General features: G+C 40.7%; 1 protein-coding gene across 1 annotated transcript; it reads right to left on the bottom strand.

Annotated features, from left to right (window-relative positions):
• Window positions 1–467: 467 nt before the first annotated feature.
• On the bottom strand, window positions 468–22,250 carry LOC122533683 (probable family 17 glucosidase SCW11). Its single transcript, XM_043663624.1, has 3 exons — window positions 22,071–22,250; window positions 5,383–6,493; window positions 468–756 (listed from the first exon to the last, which is right to left on the bottom strand). The coding sequence occupies exons 1-3, from the start codon at window positions 22,087–22,089 to the stop codon at window positions 726–728; spliced, it is 1,161 nt and encodes a 386-aa protein (XP_043519559.1). The 5' UTR covers window positions 22,090–22,250; the 3' UTR covers window positions 468–725.
• Window positions 22,251–22,766: the final 516 nt, after the last annotated feature.

Here is a 22,766-nt window from a genome sequence, read left to right as displayed (position 1 = left end):
GAGGGAAAGAGCAAACGCTGCTACATACAGGGTGATTCACCGATATAGATTTTTCCTTTTTTTTTTTTTTTTTCTTTTTTTGGTTGAAGTTGGGGGAGGATTTTGCAGGGAGGAGATGAGATACATTGATGAGTTTTTTAATAAGTGCAATAATGAATGTGCAGTTTGTAGTTGCACTGTTCAATTTGCGAAAACGTTCCTCTCCTTTGCATGAAATTTGGTTTGAAAGATGCTTTAAATTTTAACTTTGTAAGACCAACTTTGCGAGAGACAGGGAAAGATATACCTTGTCTTTCGTACAATGAAAATATTTTCTAAATTTATTAATTTCAACCGTGTAACTCTAATATCTTTTAAGACTCGGTGTGTTCAGAAACAGCACGAGGTTTCCATGGGAACTGTTGTGCGTGCACGGAGAATGTAATAATAATATTTATTATTATGCAGAACGACGAACGCAACGACAAAAATAAAGAAAGAAACACACTGCTAACGTACGCCACGATATCGAAAGAACGTTGAAGAGCTACATTCGCATACTGATTAGTTAATATAGCATGTATGGCAAAAATTTCCATTTTCATCTCTAGATGATGCGTACAGATTTATTTGTTCTCGAATCCATTCATCTTTCTCAACAAGAAGAAACGCTTGTAAAATTACTGAAAGTGACAGAGAATTGATTTTTCCATCGATAATTTTAAGTTACAAGTATCTTGAACCATTCATCTTCTTGCTGTGATTTCAACCTCCTCTCTAAAAACAAGAAAGGGAGAAAAAAATATAAATATGGTTCGTCAAGGTAGCGTGAATCACCCTGTACCACCATTAGGGTGAGACAAGAATTGACTTTTGAAAAGAACCGTCCACGCAAAAGAGAGCGGCGGCGGCGGCGGCGCGCTTGGTTCGCAAAAGCAACCCTCCTGGACTCAGAACGCGACAGTAAGCGTTCGGTCGATGCAATTACAAGTTCGAATCAAGTTATTTCCGCGAGGCCATCGACTGGCATTTACATACAAATCGGCGACGTGCAAAGCGGCTGATATCGGGCCGATCTGGACAGGCAACCGGGGGTAGAAGGGTGGAGGAAGCATTCCGGATCGCGTTGACGAACGACCGGTGTCGGGCAACGGCCACAATTTATTCAATGACTGGTACTCGTAGCTCGCGATCGATGCCGAAACGAAACGACGTCCCGGTCGATTGCGTAACCGGCACGCCGCGAGGTACGCTCGCTCGATTAAGCATCAACCTGTCACTGATAATTCCGCCGATAATTATGACAGAAACTGAGTCTCCGTTGCATGTCGCATGTGAGGTGAAATTAAAAAAAGTAGCTACAATTTCGTTCGTCAAAGAACGTTTCGTGCAGTGTATTAAGAGTGTATCTCGATGAAACTCGCTGATTACACTTTTTAATGTGTCGTCGTTATGAAGTTGTATTTGGTCCTTCGTTCCTAGCGACGTGGCAAAGTACACACTCACGTGTATGAAGGAAAATATATGTACAGCGACTCGCGAAATTATTTGGATTCTTATCAGAGGAAAACTGTCGCGTATATATTACGCGTGTAACTGACGTTTCATGAATATTGGCAAAACTTAGCACCAATCTGAAAATGTACATAGAAGTTGCAAGCTATTCATTGGCATGAATATCTAAGAATGTAATAAATGTGTTATATGATACAATATTTTTAAATCTGTAGTTGTTTTAAGTCTGTATGAATTATATACTTGTGTCGAGTGTCTCTCATAATTTCTGTATATTTCTACATTTGTTTCAAATTTGATCGATATAATCCAGTCCGACTGCAGTGTTAAATTTCAAGTATATCCATAAAAAAAAAGTTTCTATAAATGGTCGTACACTTTCGTGAGCAACTGTACGCGATAACCAACGCGGGGATTTTGCAGATATCGCGGTCGGTGAACAGCTGTAAACGTGTAACCGCAACCGATTATATAAAATTCTTGGCTGATACTTGTAAAAATAAAATTTGAGATTCTTCTGGGAGAGTGTCGAGGCCGCGATACATAAAATAAATCGACGTTTCTCACGATAAGACACGACGAGAAATCCTTTCTTACCTCCCGAGGAACGCGCGTGTAAACTTCCCCCGCAGTAATCGAATTTCTAAGCGAGAGCCAAGATAGGGTTCTTGATTTCTCGTTAAGGGGGTAGGCTAATCCCCAACTCGAGTGCAAATCGTCTCGCAGAAACTAGTTCCGATACGATCTAATTTCTGTTCTTGCGCCGATCGGTTGGTACCACGCTTCGTTTGAATACGATACGGGGTTTTCTGAAAACTAGGAGATTTCGAAACGAAAAAAATTGCCCCGGGGAAATTGATTCGATTTAGGCGATGGATTTCCAGGATCCTCGGAGGTTCTTGGATATCTCGATATTCCAGATATTACAGAATTCCGGTCAAGAAAAGTGTGTAAATACATGCGTTTCGCAAGTGCAACAAGAAGTGTATTATATGTGTATTTACACATACGTCCCTTTTCCCTTTAAGTGGACCGTGTAATTTTAAATTAATAATTGACGTAATTATTTGTCTGTGAACATCTATTATTATATTGTTAATTAATATGTCACATGTATTATTACATTATTAATTGTATTGCTAAATTAATAACTGTTTTAATATCACTGTCTGTTGACCATTATTATTGTCCCTAATACTGCGGAGAAAAGTTTGCTACTATCCATCAATTTGACACAGATTAAACTTAAATTTCAAAACTGTTAAATTAAAACTGATACACGTTCACTGTGGTATCTCTACTTCTATTTATATTTTTAAATGATTAATGATAAAAAAGAAAGATAGAAATAATATAAATAAATGAGTAATACTAAAATGAAAGATACGCGTGGACTTTTGTACAATTTAAAATTTTGACAACTAAATAGAATTTTGTTTCATCTATTTTAATAAACATTCCATTCACATGTATATATTTTTATACATTATATGCATTCTATGTATTTTTTTCCAATTTCTGCATAAATACACAAAAATCCAAACTCTATTTAAACTAACCCTCAAATACTATCATTGGGTTAAAAGTACTGCTAATTTACGATAGATTACTGAAGTGCAAAATATTTTATTCAACGTCCCCTCCGACGAAGATTAATAATAAAAAACCGAATCAAATTAAAAGTTCAAAAATTAATTCATATAGAACCTAATGCCAATTAAGGATTAAATATTTCGTCTCGCAGGTACGTATTATATATTCTGGTCTGTGTATTAAAAAAAGACGAAAGTTTTTTCTGTTCATAAACCCGAGTCGTCGAAAACTAACTGACCCAAGAACCCAAGTCTGATAGCAATTATCGAATAACAACGTTAACTCGAAAAAAAAAAAAAAGAAAAACGGAAAGAAAGAGTCGGAATGAAATTGTAGAAAGTGGTTCGGAACCGATGGCCGTGTCGTGGCTGGTGAATCGTTTATGCACGAACGGAACGTCATGGACAAGGAGCAGGAAACTGTTGGAGAGTTTACTAACAGTTGGAAAAGTTGTAACTTTACGCGGGGTGCTTGACAATTCATCCAATTAGAAAATTTTTGTCCCGTTTCTCCTCCTCTTCGTTCCAGTTCCCTTTCTTCCCTTCTTCTCTCTCTCTCTCTCTCTCTTTTTTTCGTCAGATTCCCTCTAACTGTCTTCCCAAGGGTGCATTAAAACAGTTTTCGAGTACGTTCGCTCGTACTTGCGCTCGCGCAATAAAACAAGAAACGAACGAACGAGCGAGCAAAGTGAATTTCAGTAACCGGTTTCAGCGCGGCTCTTTGGCCGTATATTTCATCGGTGTGTTTTCCGTGAGCGTATTAACAAAAAACGAAATGGATGTTGGCGACAAGTATGTACGTACCAGCGGCGACTATCTTGAACTTGAAACAGAGAGACAGAGAGAGAGAGAGAGAGAGAAACGAAAAAACGAAAAAACCTGCCCCTGCAAACATTTGACTCCCTGCGGGAGCTCAATGTCCAGTACGCTCGTTGTCTGGCAAGTTTCCCCGGTTGCGAAAAGTGCTTCGTCTTTTTCGTAATTACTTTTCCAACGGCTCGTAATTACGTCCAAAAAGAAGCGCAACGAATTCGAGCGGTGCACGACCCCGGTAAAAGCAGTCGGCCACCGCCGTTATCGCTAATTCGCTATTATGTAACTAAGTTCCACCCCTCGTTCCATCGGGGACGAGGGAAAACTGCTGCGTTCCGCCGTGAGATACATTCAAGCGTTTAAAATATTTTTAACCGCTTTGCAATGTATCTTGCAGAGACTTCTTGGTATAGCGGGATGGGGGAAGATGTAGAGTACAAATACATGTAGTTCTACGTACCTGCGTTCTGTGAATATATCGTTTGCTTAATTTTCGCTGATTTTCCGACATGTGAAACGTATTTTTTTTATTTTTTTTTTATTTTTTTATGTGTATAACACTCACGTAACTTGACAATTGGAATTTTATTTTATATAGTTGTTGCTCCATCGATATAACAGTTATTAGTTTCTAGATTTTGGAGTAATATATAGAGTCGCAATTAACTAATCTTTTCTCTAGAATCCTGTTCTCCTGTGGAAATTCTGCTTACTGAGGGTTAAATATACACTCCCATTCGAAACGTAGAGCATATCAAATAATGATTTCTTTACGTAAATACATATTCCATTTATGACATTATTATCTTGAATTATAATTGCGATATTTTTATTTTTTGGAAGGATGTGTGAATATATTTATTGCATTTACAGAAAAAAACAGAGGGTGCTTCAAACTTTCGAGTGGAGGTGTACCTTGCACGTAAACACGTAACGCGTGCACGTAATATGCAAAAATATAGAAAATATTCGAAGTATGTAGCGGTAACTGGAATATTCACTAAAGCGAGGATAAATTTTGTTTTAATTATCCGCATAAAGATACGAGCTCGCATAAATATACGCGATCAATTTACTAATATACTAATATGTTTTTATTTTGAAAAAATAAATTTTTAATAAAATTGTTCCATTACAAATTTATTAACTCGATAATTCACTACGAAAAATACAACTTTTGCGAATTGTCAATCTTTGCTACCAAATCTCGCAGAAGCAATCTCCATTTACGACACGAAAGGCATTTAAAGCGTGAGCCCTTTTTTTAAAATTTTTATTTTACCAAATCTCAGCCCAATTTCAGCAAAAAGCACGTACGGTCTCGAATTAGAAGCACTTGATATCTTTCATTCTGAGTAAAACGTACACTGCAATATCGTACGCTTTATATTTCCATTATTTGATTGAATTTTCTGAACTTTCGCGACAAATTTCTTAATCAAATCGACAACTCCAAACGCCAATAACAATTCCATTCTCTCACCTGAGATAGACAGCAATGACGACGGGCGGCCTATCCTGCCTAGGATCGGTAACCTTGGACGGATGCAAGAATGCTGGAACGTGTAGCCGAGACCTCGGGTAAAGAGGTCCATGAGGAACCAGTAGAGTAAGCGAATCATCGGCCTTCAGCTCCTTGTAATCGGCCCGATTCGGTGCCAGAGGCACCTGACCGAGCGGCGTGACGGGCTGAATCTGGACTCTCGGCCTGCAGAAGCCAGCCCCAGTGTTGTCAGCGGAGCCACCAGTCTCCTCTGTTCGTGGCTCGAGCACCGAGTAAGCGACCTGCACGAGCCTTGGCAGGCTCTTGGTGACCTTGACCCGGCCGGAAGCGTCCGGTGGAGGTAACGGTGCCCACCAATCGGCAGGTATGGTGATCTGCGCCAAACAGACGCCGTTCTCCCCGTCGGGGCTGCACGCGGCTGTCAGCGCGGAAGCGGACGAAGACGAGGAAGAGGAGGAAGAGGAGGAAGAAGAAGAAGAAGAAGACGACGACGAGGAAGAGGAGTAGGATCTGCCGTTGTTGTTGTTGCTGTTGCTTCTGCTAGCAGCGGTGCTTCTCGACGGAGCAGCCAGGCTCGCGTGCAACACCACGCAGACTCGCTGGTGTCGAGCGAGCAGCAACTGACGCCTTCCGCCTGCCTCGCTTCCGGCGTGAAAGAGCACTCTGAGCACCGGCGAGTCACGAGGCACGCTGTTCCCAACCAGATGAGCGGACATGTCCAGATGACGCGCGCCGAGCTCCTGCGCGTCCAGTATCGTCGCCGCTGTTAGGTTTCGCCTGGTTTCCGGGCCAGGTAAAGCGTCCAACGGGTCTGGGACTATATAGCGAGCTGGCACGGTCTGCTTGGTGCTAAATGGGCCGTAGGTCGCTCGAACGGACACTGGCTCGCTGGTTTGAAAAACTGTGAATTTGTCTCTGGAGAGGACGGAGCCTGGAGGCGGAGACGGCATCCCATTGGACAGTGTTCCCGTTGACGGTGATATCGCTGAGATTGTGTCACCACGGACCGGATAGTACTGCCTCGGTATGTGTTTCAGGAAAAATCCGCCGTCCTTGTTCTCGAAGTGAACCTCCACCGACGCCGCCACGTCTGAAATCAAATTTATATTTACTCGTTAGTACTATACAAGTTTAATCATCCCTATGCGATGCAAGGAAATACAAGTAATTATATCGAGCATTTGTCTTACGATCTTTTCTTTCGTCTTCTCAGGAAATTATTGTAATTATTGTAATTGTCGGATGTAAAAGTATTCTTGCGTGCTTGTTAATCTTTCAATTTAAATCTGAATAGGACTGCAATTTGCTTTCCTTATTTTCATGTCTAAACGAACCACAATTCGTACAGATCCAACAAAAAGATACCTGATAAAAGATCCGAGACGTTATTAGCATAAGTACACACCCTGGCACGTAACACCCGTTGAAAATTATAAACTACACGACTGTGAGACAATAAGATATATAATCGAGGGCAATTAACAAGATTACTGATAACTTTGAACAGGAACGAGGCCAAGCGATTATTAAGACGATAAAATATTACACGATTATAATCCGTTTAACGGGTCAGGAGTAAGAAGAAGGAACACGACGATTAAGAACACGTGCGAATAAATGTTTGAGAATGTGGTAGAAACGGAGAGAAAAATGTTCTTGGAGGACTACATACTTTGGATCAGAGATCGAAAGACAACCACTCGATCGAGGACAACCCACCCACTCGCAAACTTCACGAAGAGTGCTTCCTATCGAATAAGTTGTCTACATAGGCTATCACTTTCGATTAAACTCGTGTCTGAAACACGTATCGCTATTTTTCATATTCTCCAACACGTCCGCTGCACCGTCACGCGTGACAAGCTGAAAATTATAGTGGCGCAAGTCGAAATTTTCGTGAATTTGAGCCGAGTCGCGTAATTTGAACTCTCGAAAGCACCGTGCCGCTGTCGAGTACATGACAAAAGTTTCACAAATTGTAAACTTTATAACTTGTACGCGTTCAGGTGTAGTTTACAAGGCACTTGTTTTTTGTAATTCGACGAGAGAGCGTGCGAAAACTTTTATAACGACGGAAGATCGACTTATTGTTAAATGATTATGATAATCAGCTGTGAAATTAATTCAGATTTAATTTTAGGTACACGTGATGGATATAAATGAATAATATTAATGTTAAATACAAATGACATGTTTATCTCGAAAAGAGAACCTCGAACAATCGTTATCAAAATTTATATAATATAAATATAATGTATTATTAAATACATATGATGAATATTCCATTCCGACCCACGCATGTTAGTACTTCTTTTATCGAATTGTATCTCTATATATATGTAAATTAAATTGGCAAATAATATAATTACGAAAATCTTTTCATCGTGTTCCTGTGTTGTGTTTTACAAAATACTTTGTCTATTCCATTTATGTAGAAACTGAAATTGAAAATAACAGAAGAGAAACACGACAACTCTCTCGTCCAGTCTCTTTTATTGAAAAGCAATTTTAAAATTCAATATCCTATCAACTAGTTTCATATTACCTAGACGATATTTTTATTCGACTGGAAGATTGAATATGTGCGCTTTCTATCTTGACTATTTCACAGACATTTATGAATATCGATTCATTCTAACGTTAGTTATTTTGTGGGTTTAGTGTGGGTTTCGTAGAAATTAGATCGTTATTCGTATTAAAATGCTCTTTATTAATTATCGAGCGATAGAGAGACCAAATTACCCTGCATAAAAAGCATACAACAGATTTCACGTCTTGTACAGATCAATTTTAAAAGTCAATATGTCGTCAATCATTGTCAATCAGTGCCATCTTTCATTTGATTTTGAAATTGAATAAGCGTCTTTTCGAACATTTGAAAACTTTTCTGAACACTTGAAAAATATTGATAACATCAGTTGAGCAAACTAATATTGGTTATTAGAATCAATTTGTTTACTGGAAAATTTAATATGTTCAAAAGATCGTTCCTAACATACTTCCTTTTATCCACTGAACGACATCGAAGGAAGAGAATCGATAAAAATGAAGTTATCATGTTTCTCCTCTGTACATACTCTTCTCAAATAGAGACCTATCGTATCTTCCTCCTGCCATCTTCAAATACATTATACAATCTAAATACCTAAAAAGTTTTATCGAAATGCGCAAATGCGATTCCACATACGCGTTCAGCTTACAACGAGCCAAAATTGATTTCATACGTTCCGGCGTGTGACCGAGCTTTTCTCACGTGAATTTCAAACATTTCAAAGCACTTCGAACAGATATTCCTCATTACGTAATCTAAATGCCCAAAGAATTTCATCAAAATCCATATACAATACCACGACAGATACGAACGTTCCGCTTATGAACGATGCAGAATTAATTTCATATTTTCTCTCTGTCCGATCTTCAAATGGAGATTTATCGTCGTTTTTCCCCAAACACACACGGTGAAAAACACTTTAAACAGATATCTGTCATTATGTAATCTGGCTAGCCAAAGAGTTTCATCAAAATGCACGCGAAACGTACATACGCACGCGCGCCAAAATTAATTTTCACGTTTTCCCTCTGTGATCTTCAAATGTCGTGTTTCTCCTTTCTCCAAATACTTCGAAACATTTTAAACAGATATCCTTCATTATGCAATCTAGATACCCGGGTGAGTTTCATCAAAATCCACGCACGCACGCAGGTATGTTTAACGGGTGATATAACCAGCTGAAATTAATTTCATAGGATCCACTCGGGCGTTTTCCTTAACTTCTTAATAAATCTCCGGCTACAGCGCCGAGTGTTTGTATTAAAAGTAAGTAATCCCGTGAATTTATAGGCCGCGTTAAATTAACATAGAAATGAACACGGCCAAGCACTTTCGACTCCGCGAGTCCACCAACTAGGAACATCGTTTCGTTCGATCCCTCACTGTGTCCGGCTTATTACACGAGGGAATCTCTCTCTCTCTCTCTCTCTCTCTCTCTCTCTGTTTCTTCCTCGACTCTCGAAACTCTCGTGTTCCGATAAAGATTTTCCCAGATAAAAGTTCGAGTGGAAAGTCGTGTAGAAATATCAACGATTTTCCTCGAAACGATGTTATTTTCCTAACTGCACAGTATAGACACAGATAATAACGTTGTATCTGGCTATTGGACAGTACAGTGATCCTTACTTGCAAAAGATTGGTCAAAATTGAATTGTTTCGTTTTATTTTTAATTTACGAATTATGTACAAATATAGTGTCGTACAGTAGACAATACGATAACTATTTATTTTAGTTTACATAACGTTTTCATTCTCTACAGCTTGACATTCTCTAATTAAAAAAAGTAGATACCATTAATTTCATGCGTGTCGGACAATAATTAGTTCAGGAAGCATTTTAACTTTTGATTCCGTAAAATTATACGAGAGACGAAGTGCTTAATCATTCTCTTTCGCGTAACATGTGACTTTAATTGTAACTATTAACTTTAATAATAATTTAGCGAATTACATACACGAGTTAATACCTTTTCACACACAGGATACCGAGCTGCACGCAGAAATTATTCTCTCTACAGATTCCCGTTTCAAACGACACGAGATTCGTTTCTCTAAAGCGCCCCCTTTCTTTCGTCTAAAGAAAAAAAAAGGAATAAAACAAAGTTTGATATAGCCGCTCTACCCCGTCCGCGAGTACCAGTTTAAAAGTTTCAGAATTTTCGCCAGCTCTTTCCACCACCGCTTTCTACCATCGGTAGGAGCGGCGTCGTTTCGATAAATCGAGAGATTCGTTTCGCCAGGCTGATCGAGAGTCACGGGGACAGTCCCGATAAAGCGCAAGTTCGGGGAAATTTCGCCGGGCTGAAACAAAGTTCCGCGTAACTGCTCGATTACGCGCGTTGGAAAGCGGCTCGCACACACAGGTGAGAGCACAAGTTGTAAATCGGCGAGGCGGCGGCGAGGCGTGGCGTGGCACAAGGGTGGCATGGTATGGCGTGGCTCGTGGCGGGTAGCGCGGCTGCGCTCGATCCGGACATAAATTTCCGGGGAAATCCTCCACTAAGCGCCAGCTGCCCGCACACCCTCCTCTCTTGTTGTAAAATGGAGGAAAACGCGTGGAAAGGTGAGGCCAATTCAACTCTGGCCAGCTTATCTTTCGCGTTACTCGTTGCCTCGCTCTTTCACCGTGTAATTTCCTTTTTTCAACTTACACCCTCCTCCCCCCTTCCCCTCGAAAGAGAGAGAGAAAACCGTAAAAAGGATTCGTTTATCTGGCTCGTCAACGTTTCACGGTCGTGTCGTAAGGGTTTGATAGGGTGCGATATTTATTTTCACGTAAACACTGCCAGCAGGTTCTGCTACACGAGATGATTGACGTCGTTTTTTAAACTTCATCGTGCGTACGTGCACGTTGCTTCATTAACAGCGTGACGAATTTTTCTCGCAATAATTGAAAAAAAAAAAAAAAAAACAAATGAAGCTTCAACTATTAAGGATTTTATACTTTCGTCCACAGACATTCCACGTAAATTGGAGAAAATGTATCGGACAACATCGTTGGGTCGCGGACAACTACGAAAATTTCAGCAAATAGCTGAAACCCGAGATATTTGATTTTATTTTACTTTACACGTCACGGACTGATAAAGAGGCTAATTTCGATTGAATAAAAGATCCCGTAATCGGGTAATTTAATAACGGCCAATAATGCAATATGAGCGGAGAGTTAAATCAGGATCCGAGATGGCTGCTCGAGGCAGGAAATTCCCCATTTACCGCGGAGAATTTCGCAAGCGATAGACCGGCGCGTGCAACGGCGCAAGTTCGGGCGTTCAACGCGAGGGCCTCTGATCTTGACTCGACCGGCCGCGTTCGATATTCAACGTCGAGTGATTCATACGAGGTAGCAGCCGGCCCAAGGCACGCCTACAACTCGCGCCGCGGCGTTACGCCTAATCGCGCGCAATTTCTCACCGAAGCCTGGACATTCGTACAGGCAAAAATTTCGTCCGCGCGTGGGCGTTCACGCGAACCGGGCATTACCGTGCCACGATCGTTAATCCACCGCTCAGAAACGCAGCACGCGCGCCACAATAAAAGTTGAATCGTTCAACGACCCGCGCGTTAACGCGTTACAACCAACGGGAAACCAACGGCGATGGAGAGTCTCGCGCGCCCATCCCTCGCCGGCGAGGAAAAGCATCGCTCCGAGGAAGAAGAACTAATTTAAAGCGGCTACCTCGAGACACGACCGCGCCGGAAAAGAAACTCTTCTCTCTTCCTCTCTTTGGCTGGTGCCGCGGGCTTCGCGCTAAAAAGAACTCCGACAAGAGCGGTGGAGAGAACGAAAGAAGTCGAGGGAAAAAGAGGAAGGAAAGAAAAAAAAATGGGAAGGGTGGAACTTGGTATAGTAGGCGGAATTATGCAAGCCGTATTTGCAGCCACGAGCCTCGATTAAGTCGGGACACATATCCCGAGTTCGGTAGCAATCTGTTTTCGTTCTATTTTCGTTTCGGACATAAGTCGTTTCGTTCGTTCGCTCTTGTCGTTTTATCGTTGTTGTTTGCTGCTGTTGGAGAGAAATGTAGGAATGTGGATGATAAGCTCGTAACGAATGAGCCGAATATCTACATTGCGTGTTTGCTGATTTGACATAATCTTGGACAGATCACCATTCGGTGGTGTATAAATCTTTTAAATTACACGTATTATTTCCAACATTTTAAATTTGTTTATCGTTGTAATGGAACCGTGTCGTTGTTTCTTTATGAAGCCACAATGTATTCGCGCATTTATCGTAGCTGCGTTTTATGCATTTTATGCATTTCCGTGTTTTTAGAAACGTAATTAAATAAATTTGTTTCGTCTATTACAACATTACAACAGATACTCCAGTTGTCATTTTCACATCTTCAAATTTTAGACATGCTACAGGACCTTCCACTAGATGTATGAATCATTCGTTCATCATTCACCAAATATAGAAGCGTTCATTTCGAAGAAACTGCAAGTGAAATCTCTGCATCTTTCATTCTCTGCATCTGCCGAACGAGTTTAGACTTTTCATCGAACGTCCATTCGAAATCGTCAAAATTTACTGCGTTCTGTTCACCAGTCAGTTTATATATTCATTCCGGATGAAATATAAATGAAAACAATCTCGATACCTCTCACTGTGAATGAATTATACAATGGAAAAGTGGAGACTTTTCCCTAATAGATAAGAAAAATAAAAATAAAATTTACGATAAATCTCTGCACTGAAGAGATTTAAATTATTTGAATTACGTACAAGTTTAAAATTTTCGTTACGAATTATTCGATCGATGTTCGTTTCAAATGAAAATAATGCCCAATGCCTTTCAACGTGAACGAATCATTCGCGACACGCGTGTCAAAAGCGTAAAAGTCTAAATTCGACTTTATCTCGTTGCCAGAAAACGGATCGACTTCTCTAAAAGCTCTCGATCTCTCGTGCGTGAACAGAGAGGAGTAGACGTAGAGAAAAAGAGAACAGACGACAATCTCGAGGCAAAGAGAGAGAGAGAGAGAAGAGAAGGTGGAGGTCTAAGGATTCCGAGAGCGGCGGGCTTCTTTGGAAAAATGTCGAGAAGCGAGGCAAAAAGCGGTTCCTTCCGGCGGTGTTCGGGGAACAAGAGTTCACTTAGCTGTTCCTCAGGCTTATTTGAGAAAGCGTTTTCCCCACCCTTTCACGACCCAGTTTTCTAATCGTGGAAATTACGCGGAACCGAGCCGGCGAAACGTCGAAACGGCGGAGAAACAAGCTTGCAAACGAACGATCAACACGTCGAATTTCGACGAATCCCGGCAGAGCCAAAGACAAGAATTCAGCATCACGAACAAATTCAACCGTTGCTGCCCCGGCGGTAATTTATGCGACAAGTTAAAAGGTAAACAGCGCACGTTTGCGTGCGTTTCGCGATGGTTATTATCTCTCGCGGCGTGGCGCAAAATAAAACGCGCGGGCCGAGGCACGCCGATGTTTTACTCTGCAGCTACGTATGATTTTCGTACAGGACCGTGTATATGTTTTAATGATCTCTGGCACGTGAATTATTCGTTGGTTCAAATGGCGAATGTGCAGAGAGGTCTGCACATGTTCCTTCATACGTCACGTTTTTAGAAACGAATTTTCATCGATATTAACGTGGCTACGAGAAGTATTTAAATACATTCAGCTTCACTTTTCAATTTTTATCGTTCAGCCCTGTACATTTCGTATTTTATAATCATTACATGAAATTTCATACGTATCCTCGTATCCTGTCTCAAAAGTGATTTTCTAAAATGAACTTTCAATCATGGGCTGAAGAAAATATTCGAATATTTTTTAGAAACTTCATCAACTTCAACGTATGTCATCGTGATTGTATTGTTGATAATTCGGAGCGAGTCTGAAATTACAATTTACATTTCGCGAAAATCACCAAAATATTTGATCAGTCAATCGCTATATTACACACTCGATCGGTATTTAATAAACTACAATATTTAATGAAACCATGTTTGAGATCAATTATATGTTTAAGACCAGTACTCGCACTGTCTACTAATTAATATTTTGTAACTTCTATATGCATTCTCAAATGGGTTGCAAACTTTACTAACATAATTTAATACTAACACGTCTATTATTATTAAATTACTCCAATATCAATCCAAAAGTTTATATTCATAAAATATATATATATATATATATATTTATATTCATGAAAACTTTCTCTTCTGCGTGTCCAAACAGACACTTTCGTGATCCACTGTATCTCATAATACCGAACAAGAATTTCAATGATACCAGATTAACATATTATGATCACCTAACCGTAGTGTCAAATACATTTCTTCTACATTCGTTAAAATTTTTAACAAGTGTTCGAATACCCTCGTGAGTCATTAAATCGTTGTACATATTATGATCATTCAATTACGTACACATACATATATTAGATAAGAGTTATATTATTATACAAGAGTTATATTTTTTAGATCATATTATAATTCACGATTATCAAAAATTTCTTGTAACAAACGTTCAAATATTTTCGCGGGCCATTATGATCGTCCAACTACATATACGTACACACACATATATAATTAGGTATACAAGATTATATATAATTCACGATCATCAAAGATTTCGATCACGATTATTTGCACGACAGAGAGATCACATTCCCCTGCGTGGAAGATTATCGATCGCATTCAATCCGCGTTCTCGTCAAAATTACGATCCTCGAGATCCGGACAAAGAAAGTGTCGGATATTTCGCGGACCGACCAGCCCATCCTGGCGACGAGCACAGTCTGCCAGCCACAGATTCACGGCTGTAATGCGATTTGCCGAGACGGTCGGGCCGATTCCATCCACTCGAAAACACATCTCGAGACGGTCTTCCTCGACCTGCTGTTTCATTCTTTCTAGAAACTCGTCGAAGGGGTCTGGCGGCGGAGGCGTCGGGACGCGTTCCGTCTCGCGAACTGGCTCCAGACACTCGCAAATACCTTGAAGGATATTTTCGAGGCCGAGGGGTAAATAGTCGTCGATTTCCTCGTACGTCGCCGTTTTCTCGCCCTCCTCCTCTCCATAATACGCGTCGTCGTCGTCGTCGTCGTCGTAAGCGCTATAATCCGCGTCCACGAAATGGAAGTCGGAAATGGCTTGATCGCGACCACTGTCAACTTCAACTTCATTGCCACTTTTCAGTTCGCCGACCTGCTGCCGAAAGAAAAAAGATCTACACTCTGCTCAATCTCTTGCGCTAGTAACTGGTTCACGGACCGTAACGAGTGACCAAACCGTACACAATAATTCGCCTCCTATTTGAATTCATCGGTACATCACTGGACAGAAATTACTAGGAAGTAGTAAATTTATTGTTTGTTTTGCCTGTTTGTTATGTTTCAATATACTTAAAACTGAGAAAATACTGCAATTTTGGGCGAAATATTTCAGCGCAAGAGGTTAAGCGGAAACACGTCGCTGACGTGTTCGAGAGAACTAGTTTACGCGGAGAGAATATCGTGAGAAAAATTTGTGCCTGATATTGTTTCGATTTCAATGTTAGGGATATTTAATTTCGTCGAGGAATAAAATTCCCAACTGACATAGCTGACTAAAGTCGAGATTTTCTGCGAGAGATTTAGTGTGTGCTAAAGAACTGTTTGATTTTTTTTTTTTTTTTTTTGTTTGAACGTTGCGTCACGCGATGATGAACGATAGAACGCGTTTCACAAAATTTTCAGCCTCGAAAATCCTTCTCGCAAACATCGCTTTTATCCCGGGGAAAAGGTAAAGAAACCTGCTTTCAAAAATTATACGATCGTCCCCGAAAATACAGCCCGTGGCAACGAATTAACGCGCGTTGCAAAAATAATTGGGTGCGTAAACACATTCGCCGGGAAACGCGCTGGGCCTAACCTTATGAACCTTATGAAAGCCCGGTAGGAAAAATCAGGCGCTGAACCGCGATTAATTTGTCCGCGGCCTGAAAGCAAACACACGTGGGCCCCCGGGGGCAACGATTTCAAGATTACCATTTGCTCTGCCGCCGCTGAAAAATCGTAACGTTTAACGAACGATGAGCAAACAGCAAACTCGTTTCCCCGAAGTGAAATCAAAGGGACACACGGTTTTTCCAACCGTCCGTCCGAGCTAGAAAATCAGCTATCCGATTCGCGCGGTTTAGCATTCGTTACCGTGGCATAATTAAACATGCCGGGTGCTTTTTATTCACAGCCTGCGTTTTTCATGTGACCCGCTGCCGACATCCCGTTTTTTTTCTTTTATTTTATTCGCAGCCGCTCACGAAAGTATTGACCCATAGGAACATTTATAGGAATATGTCACTGGCGTTGCGCGAGGCATTTTGAAATTTCGTCGACGTTTTTTACGAGACTCGACTGTCGTGATTACATTGTCTAAGTTTGAAGCAATTCTGAAAATACGTAAACATAGAAATTACGGATATACAACCAACTATCCGTTTTATTTTTATTATTATTATTGACTGTTGTTATCACACGAAAGCATTTAAACAATTAATCCTTAATATTCAGTAGGATCATTTTCAATACTCATGCTTCAGATGGCTTATACAATTCAATTTGTATATCGATTTATTACTAGACTATGGACTATCTTTACGCGTTTGAGAATGCATAAACTAGGCATACAATGCGCATAATATGCAAAATTGTATGAAACATCCAAATTGGTATTTGTTATAATATTTTAGTGGAAGAATCAAATTTCTATTTAGCTTCTTTAATTCTGTCTTTGAAACAAATTCGACTCTATTCCTTTAATTATCTCTTTGAACGTTCGAAAATATATAAAAATCCGTAGTCTAAATATAGTTATTATAGATAAATATTTTTTAACCTCTCTACACATTTCCAGATTGATTTCAAATTTTATCAGTCATGATAACCACCTCTCAACGTTAACGAAATTTCAAAGTATTTTACATAACGCGCGTAATATATATACATATATGTAAAACACACACACACACACACACATATATGTAAAAGTTCTCCCGTGAAGTGTTCGAATCACTTTCGTGAGCCACTGTACCACATTCACGAACCTCTTTCTCCTGTAATTTTTCTTGGTTCGATCCGACGTCGGCCGCGCCCTTTCCCACCGAAATCGGCGGCCCCTGGCTGTGTATTTCGTCAACTTCGGGACTCTGTACGTCACCGCAGTAATCCTTCAAAACCTGCAGGGTGTCGGAAGATCGACTTTCGCTGGGAGTAAGCCCGCACACATCCAGCTTGCCTGCATCTTCTTCCTGATGGGAGTTCGATTAAAAAAGTGACACTGGCTCGGTCCGAGAGGAAAAGGAAAGAAGAGAAATACAGTTGGCGAAGGCTGTTGACCCTCTCGCTAACCCACGAACGCCATTGCATCGGTTTGCGGAACATGTGCATGAGGGGATGAGATACCTCGCTTGACAATGTCGACTCGCGTCGACGAATTCTGCACCCCGTTTATTCACAATATAAGCATTATGTTGACATTGCGTTGAGTTATTTCATTACTCACGACAATGGACCGTCGTCGTTACTCATGTAAACTTCTGTATCAGCGTTAAATCAGCGATTTCATCGCCACTGTCGCTAACGTTAATAATTCACGGCGTTTTAATCGTTCGGCTACGGTTGCTACACACGACAAGCTGGTCCGCGAAAATTGCAGTTTAAAACTAAGAGCGAGACAGACGTTACGTTACGTTATATTAACGTAAACTGACTGGCACGAACGTTAAATTAATACTAAACAGTATGACGTTGCTTTGATTGATTAATCCTATCGTGTTCCTCCTCCGTCTTTCTGATATATTTTCAAAAATTCGGCCACGTTCTAGTTTCCTTTGAAATTGAAAATATGATACATTGACCAGAAGTAAGTAAAATTATTGAAAGCTAGGGAACTGAAATTTTTGAGTCTAATCAATATTCTCATCTTAAGCATCCCCATTTTCTTTACTGGCCAAAGGAATTTTATTCCGAATAAGGGAATAAATATCTCAATTTAGTTATAAATACCGAAGAGGATATATTATATCGTTTTAAAACAATAAGTGCTTTATATAACAAAAAGTCTTTTGACATATTAATAGTTGCATACACGAAATGTACGAGTTGGTGCAATTTTCCATTCTTACAATGGAAAGAATGTTCCTCGATCATTGTTAATCATTTCACTAACGTTTCATAAAGTTCTTAGAAACGTTTAGCATGTGTTACATATCAATTGTTCTAAAAATCCCAATATGGAACAAGTACTCTTACTCAAATAAATTCTCATCCATCTTGAATTATTCTTCTCCTTCTATTCGTACCAATCAATACCATTTTTATATTCCAGTACCATTTTGACATCTACGATTGAAGAATTCAAATCGACGTATTACCACACTCCTATCTAAAATGTCTATAGTTGACAAAAGTTAGTCAGAGTTAGATCAAAGAGTCCGACTTAGTTTAAAAAATTGTGTTATCTACGATTTTTCGACGGCGTTGCAGAATGGCGCAAAAATGGCCGTCGTCGCCGGGGCCAATTAACATAATCGCGGACGAGATATCTCGCGAAAGGGTTAATTGAACATGTGTCGATATCCTGCGCCCTCCGGACTCGATCGATTCCGACTGAGTTGACTCAACTCACGGCCGCGGAAAACCGGCTGCGGGGGAGGGGGTGGCTTCCGCTAAACTATGCTACAATCGGAACGACGTTCTGCAAATTTGCGCCAGGCATTCAGGACTCGCCCGTTTACGGAGGGTCCGCTGAAACGCGCTGTAAACATCCGGCTCGACACATCAAGTAATTATTATATACCGGCGGTCCCGGCGTTCTCGATCCGCGCACCCAACTCCATCCGCATCGGTCTGTTATTAACGAAATTATATTTGGCCATCGGCGAGAGAGTGCTCGCCAGTTTCGAGAGTTCGCCAACTCGTCCGGTTGCACGCTCTCGCGTAAACCTTTTCCGTTCCCATTCACCCGTTCTGCGACCCGCAGCGGCTGGGGAAAAAAAAAACAAAATTATTTCGGTCTGGCTCTGGCCGCCGAATGAGCCACCGGACTGGACCACAGTCAATAATCCTCCAACCAAACTGGAAATTGTCCATTGGACACGTCACGGAGCGCGCGCGTACTCGCAGGTGTATAACGTTTTTTTTTTTCCTCGCTGTTGAACGGTGTATACCTCGCGCGACGCAACGAATTGAAACGCGCGACGTTTCACGGCTGCGATGAAAAACAGGATTTAAGGCGAATTTACTATATTTTGCACGACGAAGGTACAAAGATTGTTCTCATCCGCCCTGATGCGGAAGCGTTATAAAGTTTTTACGATTTTGCAAAATATGATGAAAAGAAAGAAAAAGAAAGAAAGTCTCTGCCCTCTTGATGAATTGAACGAACGATCCAAGCGCGGTGAAATGCTAGTGATAAACAGAAACCCCGCGGGTTTCCATGCAATTTACAAAAAAGAAACGAAATCTTCGTAAAGATGTATCTAATCGAACGTTCTAATCACTTTATTTTGAGCATTTTTCACATTTCTGCACGTTCAAATTTTCCACAAATGCGCGTCTGCATCTGTCTGGTATTAAGTTTGAAGTAAATAGTCGTAAAACATTATGATTAAAATGGTCCGTTGACGTAATAAATAATTCCTCCAGCCGTTGCCAGTGTAAATCATTCCCAAAATGGAAAACACGTAGAACGCGTAAACGTATGTATATATTATAATAGGGATGGCCATAAGTAACGTCGTTTTTTGATATTATACAAAATTTTATTTTATTTTGTTTTTAAATTATTGCCACCAGATGGCAGTGTTTGTTAAATTCGAGAGAAAAAGAAAAAAAAACAGACGACATTACTCACGGACATCGTTGATATAAATTCTTCTTTTTACCTCTTCCACGGCGGACGGCCAGAGATACAGTTTCGAATCGAACGTAGAAGGGAGTTCGCTAGGGAGAGAAATCTCCTTCGTCTCGTCGTCGTCCATTATCGCGTAGGGAGATTCGCCGCTGCAATCGAGCGTCGCCAGATACTCGTACAGGCGAACGAAGGTTCGCACTGGTATCATGGCCGAGCCGCCTTCTGGCTCCTCCGTCAGCAATTCGCACACGTATATCATCGTTTCGAGCAGATTCTGCGGGAGGGCAAGTCACAAAGGGGCGTGTAGGTGAATTGGACGCGAGAGACTGCAGGCCAGCAACAATGGCCGGTGATTAATTTCATTCAGCCGGTAACGATGATTCATCGATTCGCATTAAGCTCCGTGAATGAGTTACATCGGCGAAGGAACTTTGTGTATCTTGGACCGATCGTTTGATACGATCAAACGCGTATGCCCCCGGAGGTGCACTTTTCCATGGTTGGAGAAAAATTTCATTAGCGTGTCTCGGAATGTTTCGTCGTTGAGCGTGGCTCGTTGTAAATTGTTCCGATAAATGGTGACGTTCTGTGTAACAAAGACTCGACCTGTCCCCATTTGTTACGCTTCCAACGATTGAATTCCGTTCTTCCTTTTCCACAGAGAGAGAGAGAGAGAGAGAGAGAGAGAGAGAGAGAGAGAGAGAGAGAGAGAGAGAGAGAGAGAGGTTATATTTTAGACTAATAAACGGGCTTGCGGTAAGAGCTGACCTCGCGCGAACGATTGATCGGGTGAACGGGGTGAAAAACGAAAAAAAAGAAATGTATTACATGTACGTAGTTACGTCAGCTTACTAGATAGTGACTAGGATCGATGATATTCAATCAATTTGATAGTGAAACACCCAACCAGAAGACATCGATACGCGTCGAAAATTTTGGGCACATTCGATATCAATCGCGGATACCGATTCTCCTTGAATCGACGTCGGAATTTGTTTGATTCACTTCGCGAATTGAATTGTAATTTAAATAAACACAACATATCGGTTTATACTTCAATGATTTTGATGTTTTTCTTTTATATATGTTCGAATATTTTTCGCACCCGATCGAAAATTTCTCGCCAGAGGTGAATTTTCCACAAGATTATCCGATATCTGTCTGACGCTCCAAGTTCTTTATGTTCCGTCAAGCGACGATAGAAGACTCGCAAACCCGATCAATGTTGCCCATTAAGCTTCATAACGACACCGTGTTTCGTCTTACTTTAATTAAGAAAATTTCATCAATATGTTAATGAAATTTTTATTAAGGAGAAAACCAAAAGTGAAAAGGTTTTGCTATCTCGGAGGTATTAGGGATTAAGGAAATTGAACATTTTCCTTGAAATCGAATCGAAGGGCAATTTTGCACGAGATTAATGTCGCGAATGCGGATACACATATTCCTCTGGCATGGAAACAAACGAAATCTATGCAAATACAATTTCGTACGCGCAAATCTACGCGCAGCTTGCTCCGGCAATATAAATTTTAAAATGGCAAGCCGATACCAACGTCAACCGATATTAATATGGGTATTTCCACGTGAGTGTCCAAATACAGCAATAAAATCTATGTAATACAAAGGCTATGTAAATAATTTTTATTTATTGAACAATTTTCTCTATTGAACTCACGTTGAACAAAGTTCAACGCGGTGTACTTTTGCAGTTAGTCGAAGAATAGTACAAATAAATTTTAATCTAACGTGTCAACATTTGAATATTAATTATCTATAATTAGACAATTATCATCATCAATACTGATTTGAATTTAATTAGGTTACGATTACGTTATTTTTCAATTACCGTGTATTAATTATTCACGCGGCTAAATAAAGATTATTATTCACTGCGTAAATATCAAACAGGCATTCGTGATTCCTAATACCTACTTGTATCTGTACCAAATTAAAAATTAAAAATAAAATCGTACCGACACCATCGCTGACTCTGATCTACCCCTAGTCAGTAATAGACCTAAATCTATTCCTAGTGCAAGTACCCTTGCACAAAAGCTTTTCTTCCCTCGAGATCTACGATTCGAATCGATCTATAACAACTCGTATAAAAAAGGAAAAAGAAACCACTATTTTTAGGAGAAAACGATAAAGATCAACACGCGAGGGATGAAAGTGGTTTGATAGATGGTTTCGCTCTATTTTAAGTATACAACTCGTAGCGAGAACGCTATTTTCAGGCCAGACGGCGGCTTACCTTGCCGAGGAATCCGCATGCGATCGCCAGGAATCCGTAGAAGTCGCACTCTTTCACCGACAAGAATTTCCCTATCAGCAGAATTCGGAAGAGCGTGGTTTCGGGCAAAGCGACACCCTGCCAGCTTTCCAGCAAGCTTTTCACGCACGCTCGCTCCACGTGACCGAACACGTTCAAAAGGGTCTTCAGGTAGCCAGGCGTGATACCTGACGGATGACTGAAGGGAGGGTACTCCAATCGTTCCTAAGAAAAATACCACAAGGCTAACGATTCACGGTCACCGGTCGCACGGAATGATGTTACGCTCAGGTCACGGACAAACGCTCGTAACGTTGACAAACGCGCGGCGGAGTGGAGTAGCGACCGGCCAGTCGTCGCGTCGACAAATCGATCTGTCTTTACGCAAGCGGAAGAAAGGGCGTGGGTTCACAGGCCGTCGGCAAGATCGCGTGACACTCTACTCAGAAATAAACGAGAGATCGGTATCGAAAGTGAAAATTGTTCTTTTGCCGAGATGGTTAACAACCGCTTATATTTTTAACGTTCGTTCGACGAGATAAGAGAGGGCACGAGAGGCGAGAATCTGGATCACGAATGATTGCAATACAAATACAAGAGTATTGCGTTTAAAGTTTTGCGTAAACTGTCTTCTATCTCGAAGTATGTTTCAAGCAAAGGTCGGTTTGTTTCGAGAGA

This window comes from Frieseomelitta varia, unplaced genomic scaffold (assembly GCF_011392965.1).
Source record: "Frieseomelitta varia isolate USP_RPSP 00005682 unplaced genomic scaffold, Fvar_1.2 scaffold_146, whole genome shotgun sequence".
NCBI lineage: Eukaryota > Metazoa > Arthropoda > Insecta > Hymenoptera > Apidae > Frieseomelitta > Frieseomelitta varia.
The sequence above is the reverse complement of the archived record's forward strand: the minus strand, read 5'-3'. Positions and strand labels throughout refer to the sequence as shown.